The 20,156-nt window shown below is 43.4% G+C and overlaps 1 protein-coding gene across 6 annotated transcripts in view; it reads right to left on the bottom strand.

The window, feature by feature from the left end:
• Nucleotides 1–20,156, bottom strand: part of ARHGEF11 (Rho guanine nucleotide exchange factor 11) — a 630,876-nt gene that overhangs the window by 536,504 nt on the left and 74,216 nt on the right. For all 6 annotated transcript variants that reach the window (XM_069949394.1, XM_069949398.1, XM_069949396.1 and 3 more), the window contains one exon: nt 7,510–7,608. In XM_069949394.1, coding sequence (XP_069805495.1) covers nt 7,510–7,608 — 99 coding nt within the window. The remainder of the gene's footprint in view (nt 1–7,509; nt 7,609–20,156) is intronic.

The raw sequence follows: 20,156 nt of genomic DNA, 5'->3' as shown, positions 1-20,156 counted from the left end.
TTTCCGGAGGGCTGTCCGTTCCGGAAAATAGGACCGGATTTTTTAGAACCGGTCCTATTTTCGTCCGGAAATCCGGCCCGGACGCCCCCATAGGAGGCACAACAGGAAAGCGTCCGGAGTTCCACTCACCTTCCGCCTCTGCTCCTGCTGCCTCTTCGCTGCCTCTTCATCCGCAGGTACCCCCGGCAGCCACTCGCGGCACCCCCGCACCCCCCCGCGGCCACTCGCGGCACCCCCGCTGCACACCCCCCCGCGGCCACTCGCGGCACCCCCGCGGCCACTCGCGATACCCCCGCACCCCCCCGCGGCCACTCGCGATACCCCCGCACCCCCCCGCGGCCACTCGCGATACCCCCGCACCCCCCCGCGGCCACTCGCGGCACCCGCACCCCCCCCCCATCCCCACCCCCCGGCGGCCAGGAGACCAGGACAGGTGAGATTAAAACTCCCATCATGCCCTGCTGACAAGTCATGATGGGAGTTGTACTTCTGCAGCCTGTGGCCATCCAGGTTGCAGAAGTACAACTCCCACCATGCCCCTGCTGACAAGTCATGATGGGAGTTGTACTTCTGCAGCCTGTGGCCATCCAGGTTGCAGAGGTACAACTCCCACCATGCCCCTGCTGACAGGTCATGATGGGAGTTGTACTTCTGCAGCCTGTGGCCATCCAGGTGGCAGAAGTACAACTCCCACCATGCCTTGCTGACAGGTCATGGTGGGAGTTGTACTTCTGCAACCTGGATGGCCACAGGCTGCAGAGGTACAACTCCCATCATGTACTGCAACCTGGGTGACCACAGACTGCAGAAGTACAACTTCCATCATGACCTGTCAGCCAAGCATGATGGGAGTTGTAATTCTGCAAGCTATGACCATCCAGTTTGCAGAAATACATGTCCTATTTTTTTTTTCTCATCAGGAAATCCTGAAGGTTTTTCCTGATGGTTTCCTGATGGTAAAAACGGATTACTGTCAGGAAATCCTGATACTATCCTGATGACATTTAAGGCCTCCTGATCAGGATTTCCTGACAGTAAAAACTGACACGGACGTGTGAATGGGGCCTTAATAATCGTACCCAGAGAGTGGTGGTCAATGCTTCCTACTCCGAATGGTCCCCGGTAATAAGTGGTGTACCCTAAGGGTCAGTACTGGGCCCTCTTCTGTTTAACTTGTTTATTAATGATATTGAGAATGGAATTAACAGCAATGTTTCTATCTTTGCAGATGACACCAGGCTTTGTAGAATAGTACAGTCTATGGAGGATGTGCAGATGTTACAGGATGACTTAGACACATCGAGTGTTTGGGCGTCCACTTGGCAAATGAGGTTCAATGTGGATAAATGTAAAGTTATGCACCTGGGTACTAATAACCCACATGCATCATATGTCCTGGGGGGGGGGGGGGGTACTTTGGGAGAGTCGCTGATGGAGAAGGATCTGGGTGTACTTGTAGATAATAGACTACAGAACAGTACACAATGTCAGTCAGCTGCTTCTAAGGCCAGCAGGATATTGTCATGCATTAAAACAGGCATGGACTCTCGGGACAGGGATATAGTATTACCGCTTTATAAAGCTTTGGTGTGGCCTCATCTGGAGTATGCTGTCCAGTTTTGGAACCCGATTCATAAAAAGGATGTTCTAGAGCTGGAGAGGGTACAAAGACGGGCAACTAAACTAATAAGGGGAATGGAGCATCTTAGTTATGAGGAGAGATTAAAAGAATTAAATTTGTTTAGTCTGGAGAAGAGACGTTTAAGGGGAGATATGATTAATTTATTTAAATATATAAATGGCCCCTACAAGAAATATGGGGAAAAGGTGTTCCAGGTAAAACCCCCTCAAAAGACACTGCCTCCGCCTCGAGAAAAAAAAGGTTCAATCTCCGGAGGCGACAAGCCTTCTTTACAATGAGAACTGTGAATCTGTGGAACAGTCTACCACAGGATCTGGTCACAGCAAAAACAGTAGAGGGCTTCAAAACAGGGCTAGACAAGTTCTTAGACCAAAATAATATAAATGCATATGTATAGAACTTATCATCCCTCCCCCTTCCCTGTATCCATCCCCTCCTTGGTTGAACTGATGGACATGTGTCTTTTTTCAACCGTATATACTATGTAACTATGTAATCACCGTGGGCCACTAATTCTCTTTTTCCTCTTCCAAAATACCAGCGTCCATTTTCTGATAGATGCCCCAGTACTTCCCGCCCCAATAGGAAATAGAGCTCAAGATTCTTCCACTATGTTAACCAGTGGATTTGCATGGCCAAATAATATCAGTCCAATCTAGGTACCCCTAACCTTTCCTCTCTATGGCCCCGCAAAATACTCCAGCTTCATACAAACCAGTTTCCATCCCCATATTAAGGAGTTCCATAATATAGTAATCCTTTTAAAATATTTCTTATCTACCCAACATGGGGATGCAGAAAACACGTACAGAATTGACACAGACACATACAGACTTTATTCAAATAATTCTGTCTGCCTGGGAGATTGGGATCTTCTGTCAGACCTGTATTTTATTGCCTAACTGTTCCAACACAGGATCAAAGTTCAGTTAATTGTATTCACTTTTTTTTTTTTATCAATTTAACTCCTAAAATTTTTACCTGGTTTTAATACCTTAAGCTGGGTGGCTTTCATAACCAGATTCTCCCCGAACTGTAGTAATACAGATTTTTGCAAATTAACCCCTTCACATCCGCTATACGTATATATGTTCCTGCTGCACATGCCTCTTGTAGCAGGAACGTATATATATACACACATAAGTGTGTCTGGGCCGGAGATAATGACAGGCAGCTGCGCTCTCAACTGCCATTAACCCCTTTAACGCTGCGATTTACAGCGATCTGTCCTGTTACTGACTGACAGGTGATTGTCCTGTCACTGACAGATCGGGATCCCTGCAGCATGGCTCTCGATCGCTTGTACCAACGCTTACCTCCGTCCTGTCGGATCGGCATTCTGTGTACAGAATCTGCTCTCAGGCAGGCTCTATGCATAGATGACCGATAACACTGATCTATGCTACACCAGAGCATAGATCAGTACATGCAATCTAATGATTGCATGTTTTAAAGTGAATAAAAAGTGTTTAAAAAAAGTGCAATAAAAGTTTTTAAAAGTATTAACCCCTTAAGGTCTGAGGAAATTTTTAGTTTTGTGCTTTTGTATCTTCCTCCTTGTGTTTAAAAGGTTATAGCGTTTGTATTTTTTCACCTAGAGACCCACATGAGCCCTTATTTTTTGCGCTACTAATTATACTTAGCAATGACAGACTTAATTTTTGTTCCTAAAAAATATGTTCCTCAAGATGTTACGATTACTATGATATGCAACTTGCATAACTTCTATTTTATGACTGCTTTTAAAAAATTAAAATCTTTAAAAAAAACAACCTAAATGTTCCTTAAAATAGCTCTATTACCATCATTATAACGCTTTTATCCTTTGCTCTATGGGACTGTGTGAGGTGTAATTTTTTGTGCCATGATGTGTACTTTGTCGGTACCTTGATTGCATGTATGCAACTTTTTGATCACTTTTTATTACAATTTTTCTGGATTTGATGCGACCAAAAATGCACAACTTTGAACTTTGGATTTTTTTTGCAATTACGCTGTTAACTAAGCATTATCAGAAATGTGGTAATTTAATAGTTCGGGCGATTACTCCCGCGGTGATACCAAATATGTAAATTTTTTATTTATTTTTATTTATTAAATGGGAAAAGGGGATGATTCATTGTCAGGAACCAGACGGCAGGGACAAGACAGTAAGCCCTGACTCTGAACTCACCAACTGTCCCTACCTACTTGTCTCAAACGGCCCTAGGCAGCCGCAGAGAACCACAAAGACGTTCCCTATACTAGTATAGGTGCACACAGAACAAGACAAACAAACAGAATAAAGAATAGTAAACATTCCGGGTCACAACAATCGGTCAGCAAAATCATAATCCAAAAGGCATAGTCAAAGTATAAGCTATATGGTCAGGGGCAGGCGGCAAACAAGGGAGGTCAAAGATACAAGGCAAAGATCCCAGGAGATGCTAATAAAAAGAAGCCACAAGCAGGCAGAGACAAAGTCAATAACCAGCAATGAGTGCACAGACTGGGGTAGTTATATAGGAGGCCAGGGTTCTGGTCCAGGACATCATAGGACCATCCCCCTGATGTCCAAGAACAGACACCTGAAAACCTGTCAGTCACAGCAGAACGAAAACACAGATTAAACCATGACATGGCCAGATAGAAATCAGCAGGTGAAGTCTGGTGTGTCCACCAAACAAAGTTAGCAGATAAACCAGTGTCTAGACACTGCAAAACAAAACACAGAAACAGAATTCAAGAAACAGCGCCTTCTCGGCCGCACAGCACGAGCCGAGGGGCGCATCACACTCCGCAGAGATACAGTCCTGACATTCATACTTTTATTAGGGGAGGGGATTTTTATTAACATTTTTTTTTTTTACACACATTAGAAGCCCCCCTGGGGGACTTCTAATACAACTACACTGATCTCCCATAGCCAGAGCCTGCTCCTTAGTGCCATGTTGCACTCCAACGTCAATTGATACAGCCGGTTCACCCTTGCACAAGACATTGCAATGAGGTGCCAGTCGGACTAATAACAGGAGGTTACCCTCTCCAGCTTCCCTTCTTTTGTCCCGCAGATGCTTGAACGCTGATACCTCATGTTTACAGGCTGGGCTGCCCCGTCGCTTATGCAGTACTCAGGTTTCCTCCAGAGCAATGTGAATTTATGCTGAGCACTCTACCAAACAGGGCCCCTTTTCCCTGGGGCCTCTCTCAGCAGCCACCGGGAATTCAGGTCTCACAAGCTGCGGCACACTCGAGCAATAGGTCATGCACCTCCTCCCCTCAAGAAAAAGAAAAGAGTTCATGCATAACCTTGAACCTGGTGACGAGATGGCGTACACCTCTATGTAAGGGCTGCGCAGATGGTGGGCTGCTGCAATCAACCAGTTGGGTGTTTTGCCAGTGGAGCCTTCCTCTTTCCCCACAGAGTCAGAGGAGTGGGAAGAAGATCCCCTGCACTTATCAAGCCCTGGTTGACATGGCTAAGGGTCCATTTACACAAAAAGATAATCTGATTTGAAGCCAAAGCCAGGAACAGAGATCAGGTCATAAAGGAAAGCCTGAGATTTCTCCTCTTTTCAAATCCATTCCTGGCTTTAGCTTCAAATCTTTGGCAGATAATCTTTCTGTGTAAATGGACTCTAAGGGCCTGCATCTGAGACCACTACCAGGAAGACAACTCCAAGGAGCAGAAAGCATCCCTGCAGGTTGGGCCTAGCGTGAAACCTGTGTTACATATTTAGATGTATGTTGATGTATCTTTAATTTATAGTATACAAAAGAGAGATGAATCAATCTTAATGGACCCATCACTAGCCAGTGGCCATTTTGAAGGTACTCCACAGATAAAAGACTCTAACCTGTTGTACCCGATGGTTGGCTAAAATCACTGTTGAACTCATCTTCCTGTAGCTTTATTTCTACTGCACCTCACCAACACCAAAAGTGTCCCTCTAATCACCTCAAACAGCAGTGTTAGGGAGTTGGCCCCAGTACAACATCCATCAATAATCACCAACATCTGGGTGCAGCCTCTCTTTAACCTCTGTGGCAGATCTCCTTCTTAGGAGAGAGAGTGTAGGAACTGGCCTGTGACAAGACTTTATTATTGCTTCAACTTAGGCTGCGTCCACACTACGTTTTTGCAATCAGTTTTTGCAAAAAAAACCGGATGCAGCTGTGTGAATCCGTTTTTCCATTGACTTCCATTATAAAAACGGATCAAAACACATCAAAAACATAGCAAACCTTACTTTTGTGTACGTTAAAAAAAATGGATGCGTTTTAATCTTTTTTTTTTTTTTTTTTTTTTTTTTTATATTATGAAGGTCAATGGAAAGACGGATCAAAACGGATGCACACAACTGCATCCCTTTTTTCCCCTCCTTTTCTCATACCTTTTTTGCAAAAAACGGATGAAAAAAAACGGGTTGCAAAAAGGTAGTGTGGACCTAGCCTTACTCTTGACTTATTTACTTCACCCAGGAGAGCCATGGACATTTGTGGATCACTGGTGTACAATGACTTATTGTGTGTCAGTGATCCACCACTGTCCACTGCTCTCTTGGGTTAAGTTAACTATGTGAAGCACCTGTCAAGTTAAGTCAGGTTGCCTGTTGTAAAACAGTGTCTGGCAGCAGAGTAAGTATTACAATGACACCTATTGTGCTGCCAGACACAGTTTTAGGACAAGCCACCGAAATGTAACCTGTGCATTAGCCAATACACGGAGCAATGCGCAGCTGGTGGCGGATGATTTTTAAATTTGTTGATCCCTCCTCTATCATTGAATTTACTACAAAGGGCGATATCTGCCTGATTTAGCAGATAATCACTCCATGTAATAGACCTTAAGTCTAAAACTAAGCTAAGACCTTCTGTCTACGGTGATAAGAGTAGGCTGCTGTAAAGAGATCTGTACAGCATTACAGTGACAGGTGACACATTCTTCTCAAGGGTCTATTATAGTCTATGGCCATGAGGCTTTTGGTAAAGCATGTCACTAAATGCTGTTAAAAGGGTACTTTGGGGGGATGGGGTTATCCAGCTCTGCAAAAACACAACCACTTTTATTCCAGAGACAGAACCACTCAACTCCAGTTCAGATGTGGTTTGCAATTAAGCTCCATTCACTTCAATGGAACAGAGTTACAAAACTCCAGCCAAACTAGAGGCAGGAGTAGGACTGTCTCTGGAAAAGTGGCCATGTTTTTGTAGCACTGTATAACCCCTCTAAGTTTTTAAACAGAAGTACTTTACACATATATGTGTAAATCTTTCTGACACCAGTTGATTTCATTTAAATAATTTTTTTTTTTTTTTTTTTGCAAGATGGCTGCCCCTTTACAATGTACATAAAAAGAAATAGTAAAAACAGCAGTCAGAAAACAGAAACTTTTTAAGCTGTATATATCTGCTGAAAGGTTCTCTTTAAAGCGACTCAGTACCCACAATCTGAGGGGGCAGATTGTGGGTACAGAATCACTTTAAGGCTATATTTACAAGCCTTACTTTGATGCTCACTCTGAGTTTTAGTTTTTCAGGTTGAAAACATTTGAGTTTTTTGTGCCAGTAGCAAAAAGCTATAGCCCAAAAATGGCCAATTTAATTTCAGAGATATTTTGGATGATAATACTTTCACATGGACTCAAGTGGGGCCAGACTTAATCGTACGGCTGTGACAAATAAGAAAATAAAATAAATATATGAACCTCTGAATCCTGATCAAATGGAAAAGTGAGGACAAAAACAAAAAAAACAAAATACAACAGAACAATGACAGATTCTATTACAAGTCAACCAAATAAAATCAACAAATAATACATGCCAGATAAATATACACATTAAAAACATTTATTGCAAATCCAAATGATCTGATGTGGAAGGCTAACCTGGACGCACTGACTGGACAAGGACAATTCTGTCTCCGCTGACCGTGAAACCAAATCCATTCTGATCCCTTTGTACAACCACACAGCGTTGCACCAAACCTACAAATAAATATGGGGAAAAGATTTATAAAAAATTGTCAATAATACTTAAAAGGAAAAAATATATAAAACAATAAAAAAAATGATTTAAAAAATTAATTTAGTACATATTAGTACAATAAACTCTAGCAATTTTCAATATAATATTTCATAAATACTGAACGCTAAATACAAAATGATCAACTCTGGTAAAATATAGTGAAAAGCTTTAACATTTACATAAATACATATTTCCATCTACTATGTTAACCCCTTAACGACATCGGGCGTAAGTATACGCCCCCGCAGGGTGGGCTTTAACGCAAACGGGCGTATAGTTACGCCCGATGTTTCCCCGATCGCTGTGTGTTCACACACAGCGGTCGGGGAAGATGGCTTGCTATAATGTATAGCAGGCCATCTCTGCTCGTCGGCACGGGGGGTGATTAACCCCTCCTGTGCTGACGATTGCTGCTATATGCTGATCAATACAGATCAGCATATAGCAGCTGAAAACAGCTTTCCGGGTCATCGGTGACCCGGAAAGCAATGGCAATTGGTGCTGTCCGAGATAGCACCAATCGCCATTAGTGTACTGGGGAAAGATGGCGCCGATGCCACCCCCACGATCGCAGTGATAGGCTGGCCAGTACCGGCCGGCCCATCATGGCGATCAAACTGTAAAAAAAACAGTTTTGTTGGGTTCTGCACCCCTCAGCTAGGTAGCTGAGGGGTGCAGAACAGGTGTGTGTGGTGCAGGTGTACCATACTCACCTGATCTGGGCGTCCGGAGCAAAGATCTGCAGTCCGCGCCGTCCTAGCTTCACTTCCGGGTTTGGTCGTCCAGCGTCGGAAATCTTCGGAAACGCTCGGGTCCTCTGGTTCGGCGGGTGTCGGCAATCTCCGGCAGCGTCGCTCTACTGCCCCCTAACGGCTAATCAGTGAATATCATTCACTGATCAGTTGCTTTGGGTTAAAAAGATTTTTTTTTTTCCCCCAATTTTTTTTTTTCTTTTTTTGCGCCCTAACGCCGCTGAGTGCTGATCAGCATCGCACGTAAATGCGCCACTGATCAGCAACTCCTTTTTGGCGTAGGGGCGTTTTTCCCCCCTATATCCTACCGCCACTGTCTGCTGATAAGTGCGGCATTTATCAGCAGCTCCTTTCTTGGCGTAGGGATATTTTTTCTTACTGTCAAAAAAACATGTAAAAAACACTACACTACACGACACTACATGGAATAAAGTTTTACACTACACCACTACACATTTACATACCCCATATACCAATCCCCGTATAAAGATGGCCCCCTGGGTGTTTTTGGTGTCGGACGCATACGCTATTATTGCCTCCGACACTGAAACAGCCAGTGAGGATGAATAGGGGGTTCCTTCTTTCCTCCATTCATCCTCATCATCCAGTGACGTGTCTGGGGGGTAGCAAAGCATAAAGCATATACGTGCACACTGCGGAATGGCGAAGGATAACCCTTTGTGCATTCCGCAGCTCGCACCCGCCGGTGGACTGATGGAGGCGCGCGTCTCCACCCGTGTTAAAGACTCCATTCTATGCACGGGCGGATTCCGTCGTCCGTCCAAAGAATGAACACGTTCATTCTTTGGACAGAGGGCAAAATCCGCCAGTGCATAGAATGGAGTCTGACACGAGCGGAGACGCGTGCCTCCATCAGTCCACCGGCGCGTACCAACTGCGGAATGCACAAAAAGTTATCCTTCGCCATTCCGCAGTGTGCACGTACCGTTAAGAGTGTATGAAGGAAGGGACACCCAAATCCAGCCCCCAGATGCCCCCCCCCATCCTCGGAGTTAGTGGGGAGATCGTTTGGGAACTGATCTTCTCACTGCTGGATAAAGGTTACCACCCGTATGGGGATAACTTTTATACCAGCACCCCCCTCTTCCAGTCCTCGCTGCCCGAGCTACTGTAGCTTGTGGCACGATCTGAAAATATCAGAAGCAGTAATAGAGCCCTAATATTTAGCAGCCATGGAGCGGACCCAGCACTTCTGGATATGAAGGACCCCATATCGCACCAGGGAAACATTTTCCGGGTGACGTCCCCCACACTGGAGAAAGGGAGACCCCAGAAGAAGTGCAGAGTGTGGTGTAACAGGGGGATCAGGAAGGACACCATTTTCCAGTGTGACACCTGTCCTGATCCCCCCGGCCTCAGCATACTGGATCGCTTCAAGGCGTACCACACGTCATCGGAGTTCTACATTATCTAAATTCTGTCCCTTATTCCTATTTATGGGTCACGTTGATCCGGGGATTATTCTGATTGCCATTATGGAGTCAGGAAGGAATTTTTTCCCCTGTGATGAGGCTACTGTCGTCTGCCTCACGAGGGTTTTTTGCCTTCCTCTGGATCAACACAGGTTGAATTTGATGGACACCTGTCATTTTCAACCTTATAAACTAATAATTGGCCTAATACCCCAAATAAATTAATAATTGTCCCTTTTCCCCAGCTAAATAGGTATGGCCGCCATTCCCATTAGAGGATACCATGATGCAATTACAAAGCCTCTGTGCGGCCAGGACAGTAGAAACCCCCCACAAGTGACGCCATTCTGGAAACTACACCCCATAAGGAATCTAACAAGGGGGGCAGTGGGGATATGGCCCCCTGGTGACGGCCACATTTGGGTCGTGAAAATGAAAAAAAATTATTTTTTATTTTCATGGCACATGTTCCACTTATGTGCCCGTCACCAGTGGGGTCCATATGCTCACTGTACCCCTTGTTGGATTCCTTATGGGGTGTAGTTTCCATAATGGGGTCACTTGTGGGGGGTTTCTACTGTCCTGGCAGCACAGGAGCTTTTTAATTGCGACATGTCCTCCATCCTCTATTCCAGCCTCTAAATGACGCTCTGTCCCTTTGGTGGCTTGCCCTGTGCCCATATGGCACATTATATTCACATGTGGGGTATTTTCGTACTCAGGGGAAATTACCCTACACGTTTTGTGTTCACTTTCTTTTTTAACCCCTTGTGGAAAAGGAAAAAAATCAAGGCTAGACCAACATTTAGTGTAAAAAAAGTTTAATTTTAACACTAAATAATTGATCTTGTCTTGATTTTTTCATTTTCACAAGGGGTTAAAAGATAAAAAAAAACACACTAAATGTGTAGAGCAATTTCCCCTGAGTACGGAAATACCCCACATGTGGACATAAAGTGCCATGGGGGTGCAGAGTAAGCCTCCAAAGGGAAGGAGCGCCATTTGGCTTTTTGAGGCTGGATTTGGCTGGAATGGATTTCGAGGGGCCATGTTGCATTTAAAAGGCCCCTGTGTTGCTAAGACAGTAGAACCCCCCCCACAAGTGACCCCATTATGGAAACTACACCCCTCAGGGAATGTAACAAGGGGTGTAGTGAGCATATGGACCCCACTGGTGACGGGCACAAATGTGGAACAATATGGCGTGAAAATGAAATATTACATTTTTTACACTATAATGTTGGTTTAGCCTTAAATTTTTCATTTTCACAAGGGGTTAAAAGAGAAAAAAAAAAAACACAAAATGTGTAGAGCAATTCCCCCTGAGTCCGTAAATACCCCACATGTGGACATAAAGCGCCATATGGGCGCAGGGCAAGCCTCCGAAGGGTAGGAGCGCCATTTGGATTTTGCAGGCTGGATGTGGCCAGAATGGATGATGAACGCCATGTCGCATTTACAGAGCCCTCGTGCTGCCAAAACACTGGAAACCCCCCACAAGTGACCCCATTCTGGAAACTACACCCCTCAAGGAATCTAACAAGGGGTGCAGTGAGGATATGGACCCCTTGATGACGGCCACATTTGTGCCGTGAAAGTGAAAAAATGAAATTTTTCCCTTTCACGTCACATTGTTCCACATTTGTGCCCGTCACCAGTAGGGTCCATATGCTTACTGAACTTGTTAGATTCCTTGAGGGGTGTAGTTTCCAGAATGGGGTCACTTTTGGGGGGTTTCCAGTGTTTTGGCAGCACGAGGGCTCTGTAAATGCGACATGACCCTTAAAATCCATTCCAGTAAAATCCAGCTTGCAAAGGCCAATTGGCGCTCCTTCCCTTTGGAGGCTCGTCCTGCGCCCGCTTGGCACTTTATGTCCACATGTGAGGTATTTCTGTACTCAGGAGAAACTGCGCTACATATTTGGTGTTTTTTTTTTTTTCTTTTATCCCCTTGTAAAAATGAAAAACGAAGGCTAGAACAACATTTTAGTGTAAAAAATTGAATTTTTCCTTTTTTACACCATATTGTTCTGAAAATCTGCGAAGCACCTGTGGGGCCCAAATGCTCACCGCACCCCTTGTTACATTCCTTGAGGGGTGCAGTTTTCTAAATGGTGTCCCTTTAGGGGTGTTTTTTAGGTTTTGGCACCCCAGAGCCTCTGCCAACCTGAAGTGGTACGGTCAAAAATGACCAAATATAACGGAGGCGTTGAAATTCACTAGGCGCTCCCTTATATCTGAGGCTTGTGGTTGCGTCAAATAGAGCAATAGGGCAATAAATATTGGGGTGCATTTCTCTGGTAATAGGTTTATCATTATGAAAGATATTGGATTACAATAAAATCTCTGCACAGAAAATAAAATTTTTCAAATTTCTTACACACTTCGCTTTTATTTCTGTGACTCCCCTAAAGGGTTAAAAAACTTTCTGGATGTGCTTTTGCAGAGTTTGGGGGGTGCAGTTTCTGAAATGGGGTGCTTTGTGGGGCTTTCTAAACATACAGGCCCCTCACATACACTTTGAACCTGAACAGGTCCCTAAAAATATCTGATTTTGAAATTTTACAGAAAATTTGGAAAATTGCTGCTGTTTTAAGCTTCCTATTGTCTAAAAAAAATTAAATATAGTTTAATAAATGCCGCCAACATAAAGTAGACATGTTGCAAATGCTATTTAATATATAAATTATGTGGCATAACCATTTTCTGTATAAGCAGAAAGGTTTCAAAGTTTTCACATTATTTTGGTGTTTTTCATAAAGATTCGTTATGAGTATCGACTCCATTTTACCAGAAATGTAAAGTACAGTATGTCACGAGAAAATCTCAGAATCAGCCGGATAGGTAAAAGCATCCCGAAGTTATTACTGAATAAAGTGACACTGGTCATATTCATAAAATTTGTCTCTGTCCTTAAGGCCATTTCAGGCTCTGTCCTTAAGGGGTTAAAAAATATATATATGTAAACAAACATTGTAAAGTAAGATATATTATGTGGTGGGGCTCACCTGGTCTATTTAGTCTGCCCATTTAGTAATTTCTTAAAGGAGAAGTCCGGCCAAAACTATTTTTTAATATGTTATTACTTACGGAAAGTTAGACAAATTTCTAATGTACATTAATTATGGGAAATGCACATATAGGGCTATTTCCCTTAATTTAATAGATCAGGGAGACTTCAGATTTTCTAAAAAAAGATGACGTCACGAACCGGGGGTGTAATTCCAATGGATCACCAGCAGGGGCGCACTATATATAGAAGTCAATGAATACCATTGACTTCTATATATAGTGCACCCCTGCTGGACACTCCATTGGAATTACAATGGATGTGTATGTAAATATAATACAGTATACAGTGTTTTTGATTGAATACATTTATGGAATACTTTGGGGAGCAAGTGTCCTTGCTCCCCAAAGTATTCCATACATGTAATCATTCAGTACATAACAGTAAGCCCGCCGAACCGCCGCCCGCCGCTCTGGACTACACTCAACTACTACTCTCATGGTGATGGGAGAGTAGTAGCTGGGTTATATCGCCGATGCTGCTGCTGATGGGCGCAGGGGGAGCCGCTCATCACTGTGCAGCTATTATCCCCCTCCACTCCCCCCTCCTCCTCCGGCCAAACTTTACACTATGTGATGGCTGACTCCCCGCCCGGCACCACTCTCCGATCACACATGCGGGCCGGGGACACCAGGAAGCACCGGGAGCTGGCACGTATGATCGGAGAGCGGCACCGGGCGGGGAGTCAGCCATCACATAGTGTAAACTTTGGCCGGAGGAGGAGGGGGGAGCGGAGGGGGATGATAGCTGCACAGTGATGAGCGGCTCCCCCTGCGCCTATCAGCAGCAGCATCGGCGATATAACCCAGATACTACTCTCCCATCACCATGAGAGAAGTATTTGAGTGTAGTCCAGAGCGGCGGGCGGCGGGCTTACGGTTATGTACTGATTAAGGACACTTGCTCCCCAAAGTATTCCATAAATGTATTCAATCAAAAACACTATACTGTATTATATTTACATACACATCCATTGTAATTCCAATGGAGTGTCCAGCAGGGGCGCACTATATAGAAGTCAATGGTGCTCATTGACTTCTACATATAGTGCGCCCCTGCTGGACACTCCATTGTAATTACACCCCCGGTTCGTGATGTCATCTTTTATTAGAGAATCTGAAGTCTCCCTGATCTACTAAATTAAGGGAAATAGCCCTATATGTGCATTTCCCATAATTAATGTACATTAGAAATTTGTCTAACGTTCAGTAAGTAATAACAAATTAAAAAATAGTTTTGGCCGGAGTTGTCCTTTAATTTCTTATTACCCTAGGATGTATATTTTTTTTATTCTAGGCATGTTTAAATTTAGTTATTGTATATTTACCAAGCACATCTGCTTGAAGTTTGTTCCAATCATCTACTACTCTTTTAGACCTATTGGCCTTTACCATATTCAAAGGTTTCAATTAGGTCTCCTCTTTCCCTTCTTTCCTCCAGACTGCGCAGATTCAAATCCTTTAAAGGGAATGTTCCAATCTAGTAGAAGAGATAGCAATCGGCACTATTGCAATTCTTCCATTGTCCAATAAAAGAACCAAATCAGAGTCTGTCTTTAAGGGAGGTGCTCACTTCTTGACAGAAACAGCAACAGTCTTCACATAATAGAATATTAGGAAATAGGAAGGGTACTCACCATAAAATCCATAACTAGTGCTCTGGAATTAAGGGCGCTTTATAAATAAATAAATAATTAATAATAATAATAACTTTATTGAAGATCAAGTGTTAAAACACCCTGTAGGGCAGAGCAGTCGGCGAGGACGCCAGTACCTCAAGGCAGCGTGACAGCTGTTTTGCACAAGTCAGTGCACATCTCCAGATGCTGTTCACGCCCACATGTCCCAGGTTATATACCTGTAACGGGCATGCGTACAGCAAACAAATTCAAAGGTAAAAAACATTTCTAAAGTAAAACCAAATATATGCCTATATACACACGTGAATAGAGAAAACAGTCTTTAGAGTCTATAAGAACATTGTAATTTCAATACGGTCATTTAGACCAGCCAGACCTTGCGCATTAATGGCTAAGATGATTCTGCCGTCTTCCTGTAATAGCCGTTTATTAGTATTGGTTTCAGTATTAGCTTGTATCTTTTTTTAGTCCCATAAACTGAAGCACATTTATATCTCCTCCATATTCTTCATTAATGTGACCAATCAGTCTGGAGCTCCTTTTTAGTCTTTATGGAGTGTGCATGCTCATAGAACAGCCTGTTAAGGAGTCGTACGGTTTTCCCGACATAATAGACTCCACATTTCCTGGTTATGGCATAGACTACATTGCAGGTACGACAACAAATCCAGTCTTTTATATCGTATGTCACACCTCCTAACATCACCGAATTGCCAGAAGAAAAAAAAACTTGCACCAGGGACAGTTCTTGCATCCAAAGTTTCCTTCGGGAACAGACCTTTCCAACCAGGTAAGTTATAGGAAAATAAAGAGTAGGTTCACCTCTCGACCACAGAATATGCTTAATCAACGGTACTGGTTCATACCTTGTAACAGCGTGTCTTTTAGGATCCAGAGCGGTGCATACAAAATCCAGGAGCTTGCTGGACATGCAACATATCAATCAGAAAGTCTCTGTAGCACTCGAGCTCGTAAAATCAGGGTCCTTTATTTGTCACGAACACATATACATCCAAAAGATACACAAGGAGTGTGCAGCAACGCGTTTCAACGTAACCGTCTTTTTCACAGCTTGTACAAGCTGTGAAAAAGACGGTTACGTTGAAACGCGTTGCTGCACACTCCTTGTGTATCTTTTGGATGTATATGTGTTCGTGACAAATAAAGGACCCTGATTTTACGAGCTCGAGTGCTACAGAGACTTTCTGATTGATAACCAGGTAAGTTGTCTATATCACATTGGTTAGAAGTAAATATGTCATATAGACAACTTACCTGGTTGGAAAGGTCTGTTCCCGAAGGAAACTTTAGATGTAAGAACTGTCCGTGGTACAAGTTCTCTTCTGGCAATTCGGTAACGTTAGGAGGTGTGGCCTACGATATACTTTTATGAGCATGCACACTCCGTTCAGACTGAAAAGGATCTCCAGACTGATTAGTCACGTTAATGAAGAACATGGAGGAGATATAAGTGTGCTTCAGTTTACAAGCAGATACAAGCTAATTCTAAAAACGATATTAAAAAAAGGCTATTACAGGAAGAAGGCAGAATCATCTTAGCCATTAATGTGCAAGGTTCGGCTGGTCTAAATGACTGTATTGAACTTACTATGTTCTTATAGACTTTAAACACTTTTCTCTATTCACAATGTGGATATAGGCATGTATTTGGTTTTAATTTATAAATATTCTTTTACCTTCCAATTTGTATGCAGTACGCATGCCCTTTACAGGTATATAACCTGGGACATGTGGGATGAACAGCGTCTGGAGATTTGCACTGACGTGTGCAAAACAGCTGTCATGCTGCCTTGAGGTACTTGCGTCCTTGCCGACTGCTCTGCCCTACATGGTGTTTTAACACTTAGGGGGAGATTTATGAAAGAGTGTAAATATACACCTGGTATAAACTGCCCACAGCAACCAATCAAAGCTCAGCTTTTAGCTCTGGTAAAATATAAGAGGACCTGTGATTGGTTGCTGTGGGCAGTTTACACCAGGTGTATATTTACACCCTTTCATAAATCTCCCTCTCGATCTTCAATAAAGATATGGATTTTATGGCATATGCCCTTCATATTTCATATTATTTAACTATGTGAACCTTAAAGGCAATGTGTCACCTAAATTTTCTTTTACCAATTAGAGTAAGATACAAAAAAAATGTTTTATTCTAATCTGTTTCTATATTTTTTTATTTTGCTTTTTCTACATTGTTATGAGGACTGCCAATTTGCCTGAGCTATTTTTAACAGCAATTAATGACATGCTTTTACAGCAAGACTCATGGATATAGACTACAATAGACAGTATGTCCCCTTAAGATGAATGTGAAGCATTACTGAGCGTGCTCTGTGACCTTTGAAGAGCTGCTATGGTCTTCTCTATCTAATGGTGTCACATGTGGCTGCAATGCTGTACAGATCACTTTACATTAGCCCCCTATTTTTACTACAGACACAACAAGAAGTCTCAGCTTCGTTTTTGCCACAGTGGAGAATAAAAACTGCAAGATCTCAGGATTTTTTTATGTTATCAATGGTAAACTGGAAAAATTAGAAAAAGGTCACTAAAAATTCTTTAAAAAATATGTTTAACATAAAAACATTATCTATACAATAGGTGATTTTCTGATGACACATTCCCTTTATGCCTTTCATGATATGTTTTATGCCTCACACCCTCTATCATTTTGTAGCACTTCTTTGGACCCATTCTATTTCATCAATATTTTTTGAAAAATTTCCAAACACCGGATAACCCCCTTTAAAATGAATCACCAATGCAGCTATGCAGTAGGAAAAGCTGGGCTGTATATAACCAGTAGGAAGAGGAAGATTGTGAATACACTGTTTAGAGCTCTAGTGAGACCACATCTGGAATATTGTGTCCACTTCTGGAGACCTCACCTACAAACAGAATAGAAAAGGTCCAAAAAACGGGCTACAAAATTGATGAATGGTCTGAGGTCTGACTCATAAAACTTTTAAGGAAAGACTTAAGGTTCTCAATCTGTATAGTCTGGAGGAAATAAAAGAACGGGGGACATGATCAAAACTAATAAATATGTTAAAGGGATAAATAAGGGTCCTATTACATGGAGCGAATTTTAACGATTAACGATAAACAATCACAAACTAGATTGTTTATCATTAACCTGAAATCGTCATATTACACAGAATGATGGCCGTTACAATCGTTACTACGATAGTTATTACTATTGTTTATTCCTTCTGATCCCAGCAAAACAATGAACAATGTGCAATTACACTGAACGATTAGTGAAAAAATGCGGAACTTGAGCGAACGAATGTGGAATTACAGTGAACGATTAACAATAATTTTAGGTTCAGTTAAATCAACGATCAACGACATATGAACGATTTTTCAATTGTTACCTGCAATTACACAGAACGATTATCGTTTAGATTCAAACGATAATCGTCCCGTGTAATAGGGCCCTAAGGATCAGGAGGGAAGTGTTTTTAAGAAATCATTTAATAAGTAAACAAAATAACAAGGCACACAATCCAAGGTTAGTTGGGGGAAAGATTTTCTCAAATTGCTTCTAATATTATTTTACTGAAAGAGTAGTAGATACTTATAACAAACATATTTCTATCCTAAAATAAGAATGAAGCAAATAATATAAGGTCAGACTATTTAAATTTTAACAAATGACCACATGGGGGAGCAACAGTCCACTCTCTGCACAGGATAACTAAGATCACAGGAATGCTTGCTGCAAAGGTTGCCATAAACCTTTGGCTAAGAATACAATTTAGATAATGACATACGTTGTGATAATACAGTATAACAGATTAAACCACTGGCACATTAACTATGCAGGAGTTAACACAGCAATTTGTATTAAGGGTGCCTTCACACCTACCCGCAGCGTTAATCTCGCTGCGAGTCTGGCAGGTCCTGGCAGTTCACTGTCACTCCATACATGCAGCGGTCAGAATGACCGCTGCGTGTATGTAATTCTGCCGGCCCCTTAACCCCTTCTGCTGCCGCCCGGCTCCCGCTCTGTATACAATACCTGTCTCTCGCTGCAGTGGGGTCCCGTGGTACTGCTCTCCCGCCCGGCCAATCAGTGGCTGCGGCAGGGCAACACACTGATTGGCCGCGCGGGAGAGCAGTACGCCGGGACCCATGCAGCGAGGAGAGGTAATGTATACAGAGCGGGAGTGGAGCAGGAGCCGGGCGGAAGCTGAAGGGGTTAAGGGGCCGGCAGAATTACATACTGCCAGGATCTACCCGACTCGCAGCGTAATTTACGCTGCGAGTCTCTAGGTGTAAAGGCACCCTAAAAGATAATAAACAACACTGCAAAACCTTAGGCCTCATTCACACGGCACAGATGCCCTAGCCAGAGCCCCCCCCCCCCCGCCACCCGGCACGGATCCAAATTCCCTCCCACCATCACCACCGCCGCCCAGCAGCAGAGATGACAGGAGTGCATGATGTGCGCTGCTGTCATCGCATCTACTACTCACCTATTCCCCCGTGCTGAGCTCACCGGAAGTAGCCTGGACTATGCTGCCGAGAGAAGAAGGCAGCAGAGTCCAGGCCACTTCTGGTGAACATGAAGCTGGCCAGTCCAAGGGAATAGGCGAGTAATAGATGCAATGACAGGAACGCACATCATGCTCCTCTGTCATCTCTGCTTCCGGGCGGCGGGGGTGATCCGTGCCGCAATCCACACTAGGACATGTCCTATTTTTTCGCGGTGCGGATCGTGATACAGATCATGTGAATGGCTTCATTCACTTTAACGGTCCCTAAGGCTGCACATGACATGCCCCGTAAAATTGTCGCGGCCATGGACAATAGCTAAAGGGACCATTGAAGTGAAGGAATCCATTTATAAGATCTGTGCCGTGACCCACACTGCGAATAAAAAGGACACGTCCTAGTGTAGATCGTAGCATGGATCACCACCGCCTGGCAGCAGAGATGAAAGGAGAGCATGATGTGCGTTCCTGTCACCGCATCTACTACTTAACTATTCCCCGAGACTGGCCAGCTTCATGATCACCAGAAGTGGCCTGGACTACCCTGCCTTCTTCTCCCGGCAGTTTAGTCCAGGCCACTTCTGGTGAGCATGTGTAGCCGGTCAGCATGGGGAATAGGTGAGTAGTAGATGCAATGACGGGACGGGGGAAGGGGGTCGTGTGTATCAATGCCGGGTGGCAGCGGCTCCGTCTAGGGGATCCACGTCGCGATCCTCCTCTGGATCGCGGAACAGATTGTGTGAATAAGGCCTAAAAATCGTCTATGGTCGAAGTTCAGCGACTACAGACAATTTAAAAAGTGACGTGTGAATACAGCCTTAGGCTGGGTTCACACTACGTATTTTTCAGTCAGTATTGTGGTCCTCATATTGCAACCAAAACCAGGAGTGGATTGAAAACACAGAAAGGCTCTGTTCACACAATGTTGAAATTGAGTGGATGGCCGTCATTTAATGGCAATTATTTGCTGCTATTTTAAAACAACGGCTGTTATATTGAAATAATGGCAGTTATTTACTGTTATATGGCGGCCATCCACTCAATTTCAACATTGTGTGGACATAGCCTTTCTGTATTTTTAATCCACTCCTAGT

This window comes from Dendropsophus ebraccatus, chromosome 13 (genome assembly GCF_027789765.1).
Source record: "Dendropsophus ebraccatus isolate aDenEbr1 chromosome 13, aDenEbr1.pat, whole genome shotgun sequence".
NCBI classification, from domain to species: domain Eukaryota; kingdom Metazoa; phylum Chordata; class Amphibia; order Anura; family Hylidae; genus Dendropsophus; species Dendropsophus ebraccatus.
This window is presented reverse-complemented; position numbering and strand designations above follow the sequence as displayed.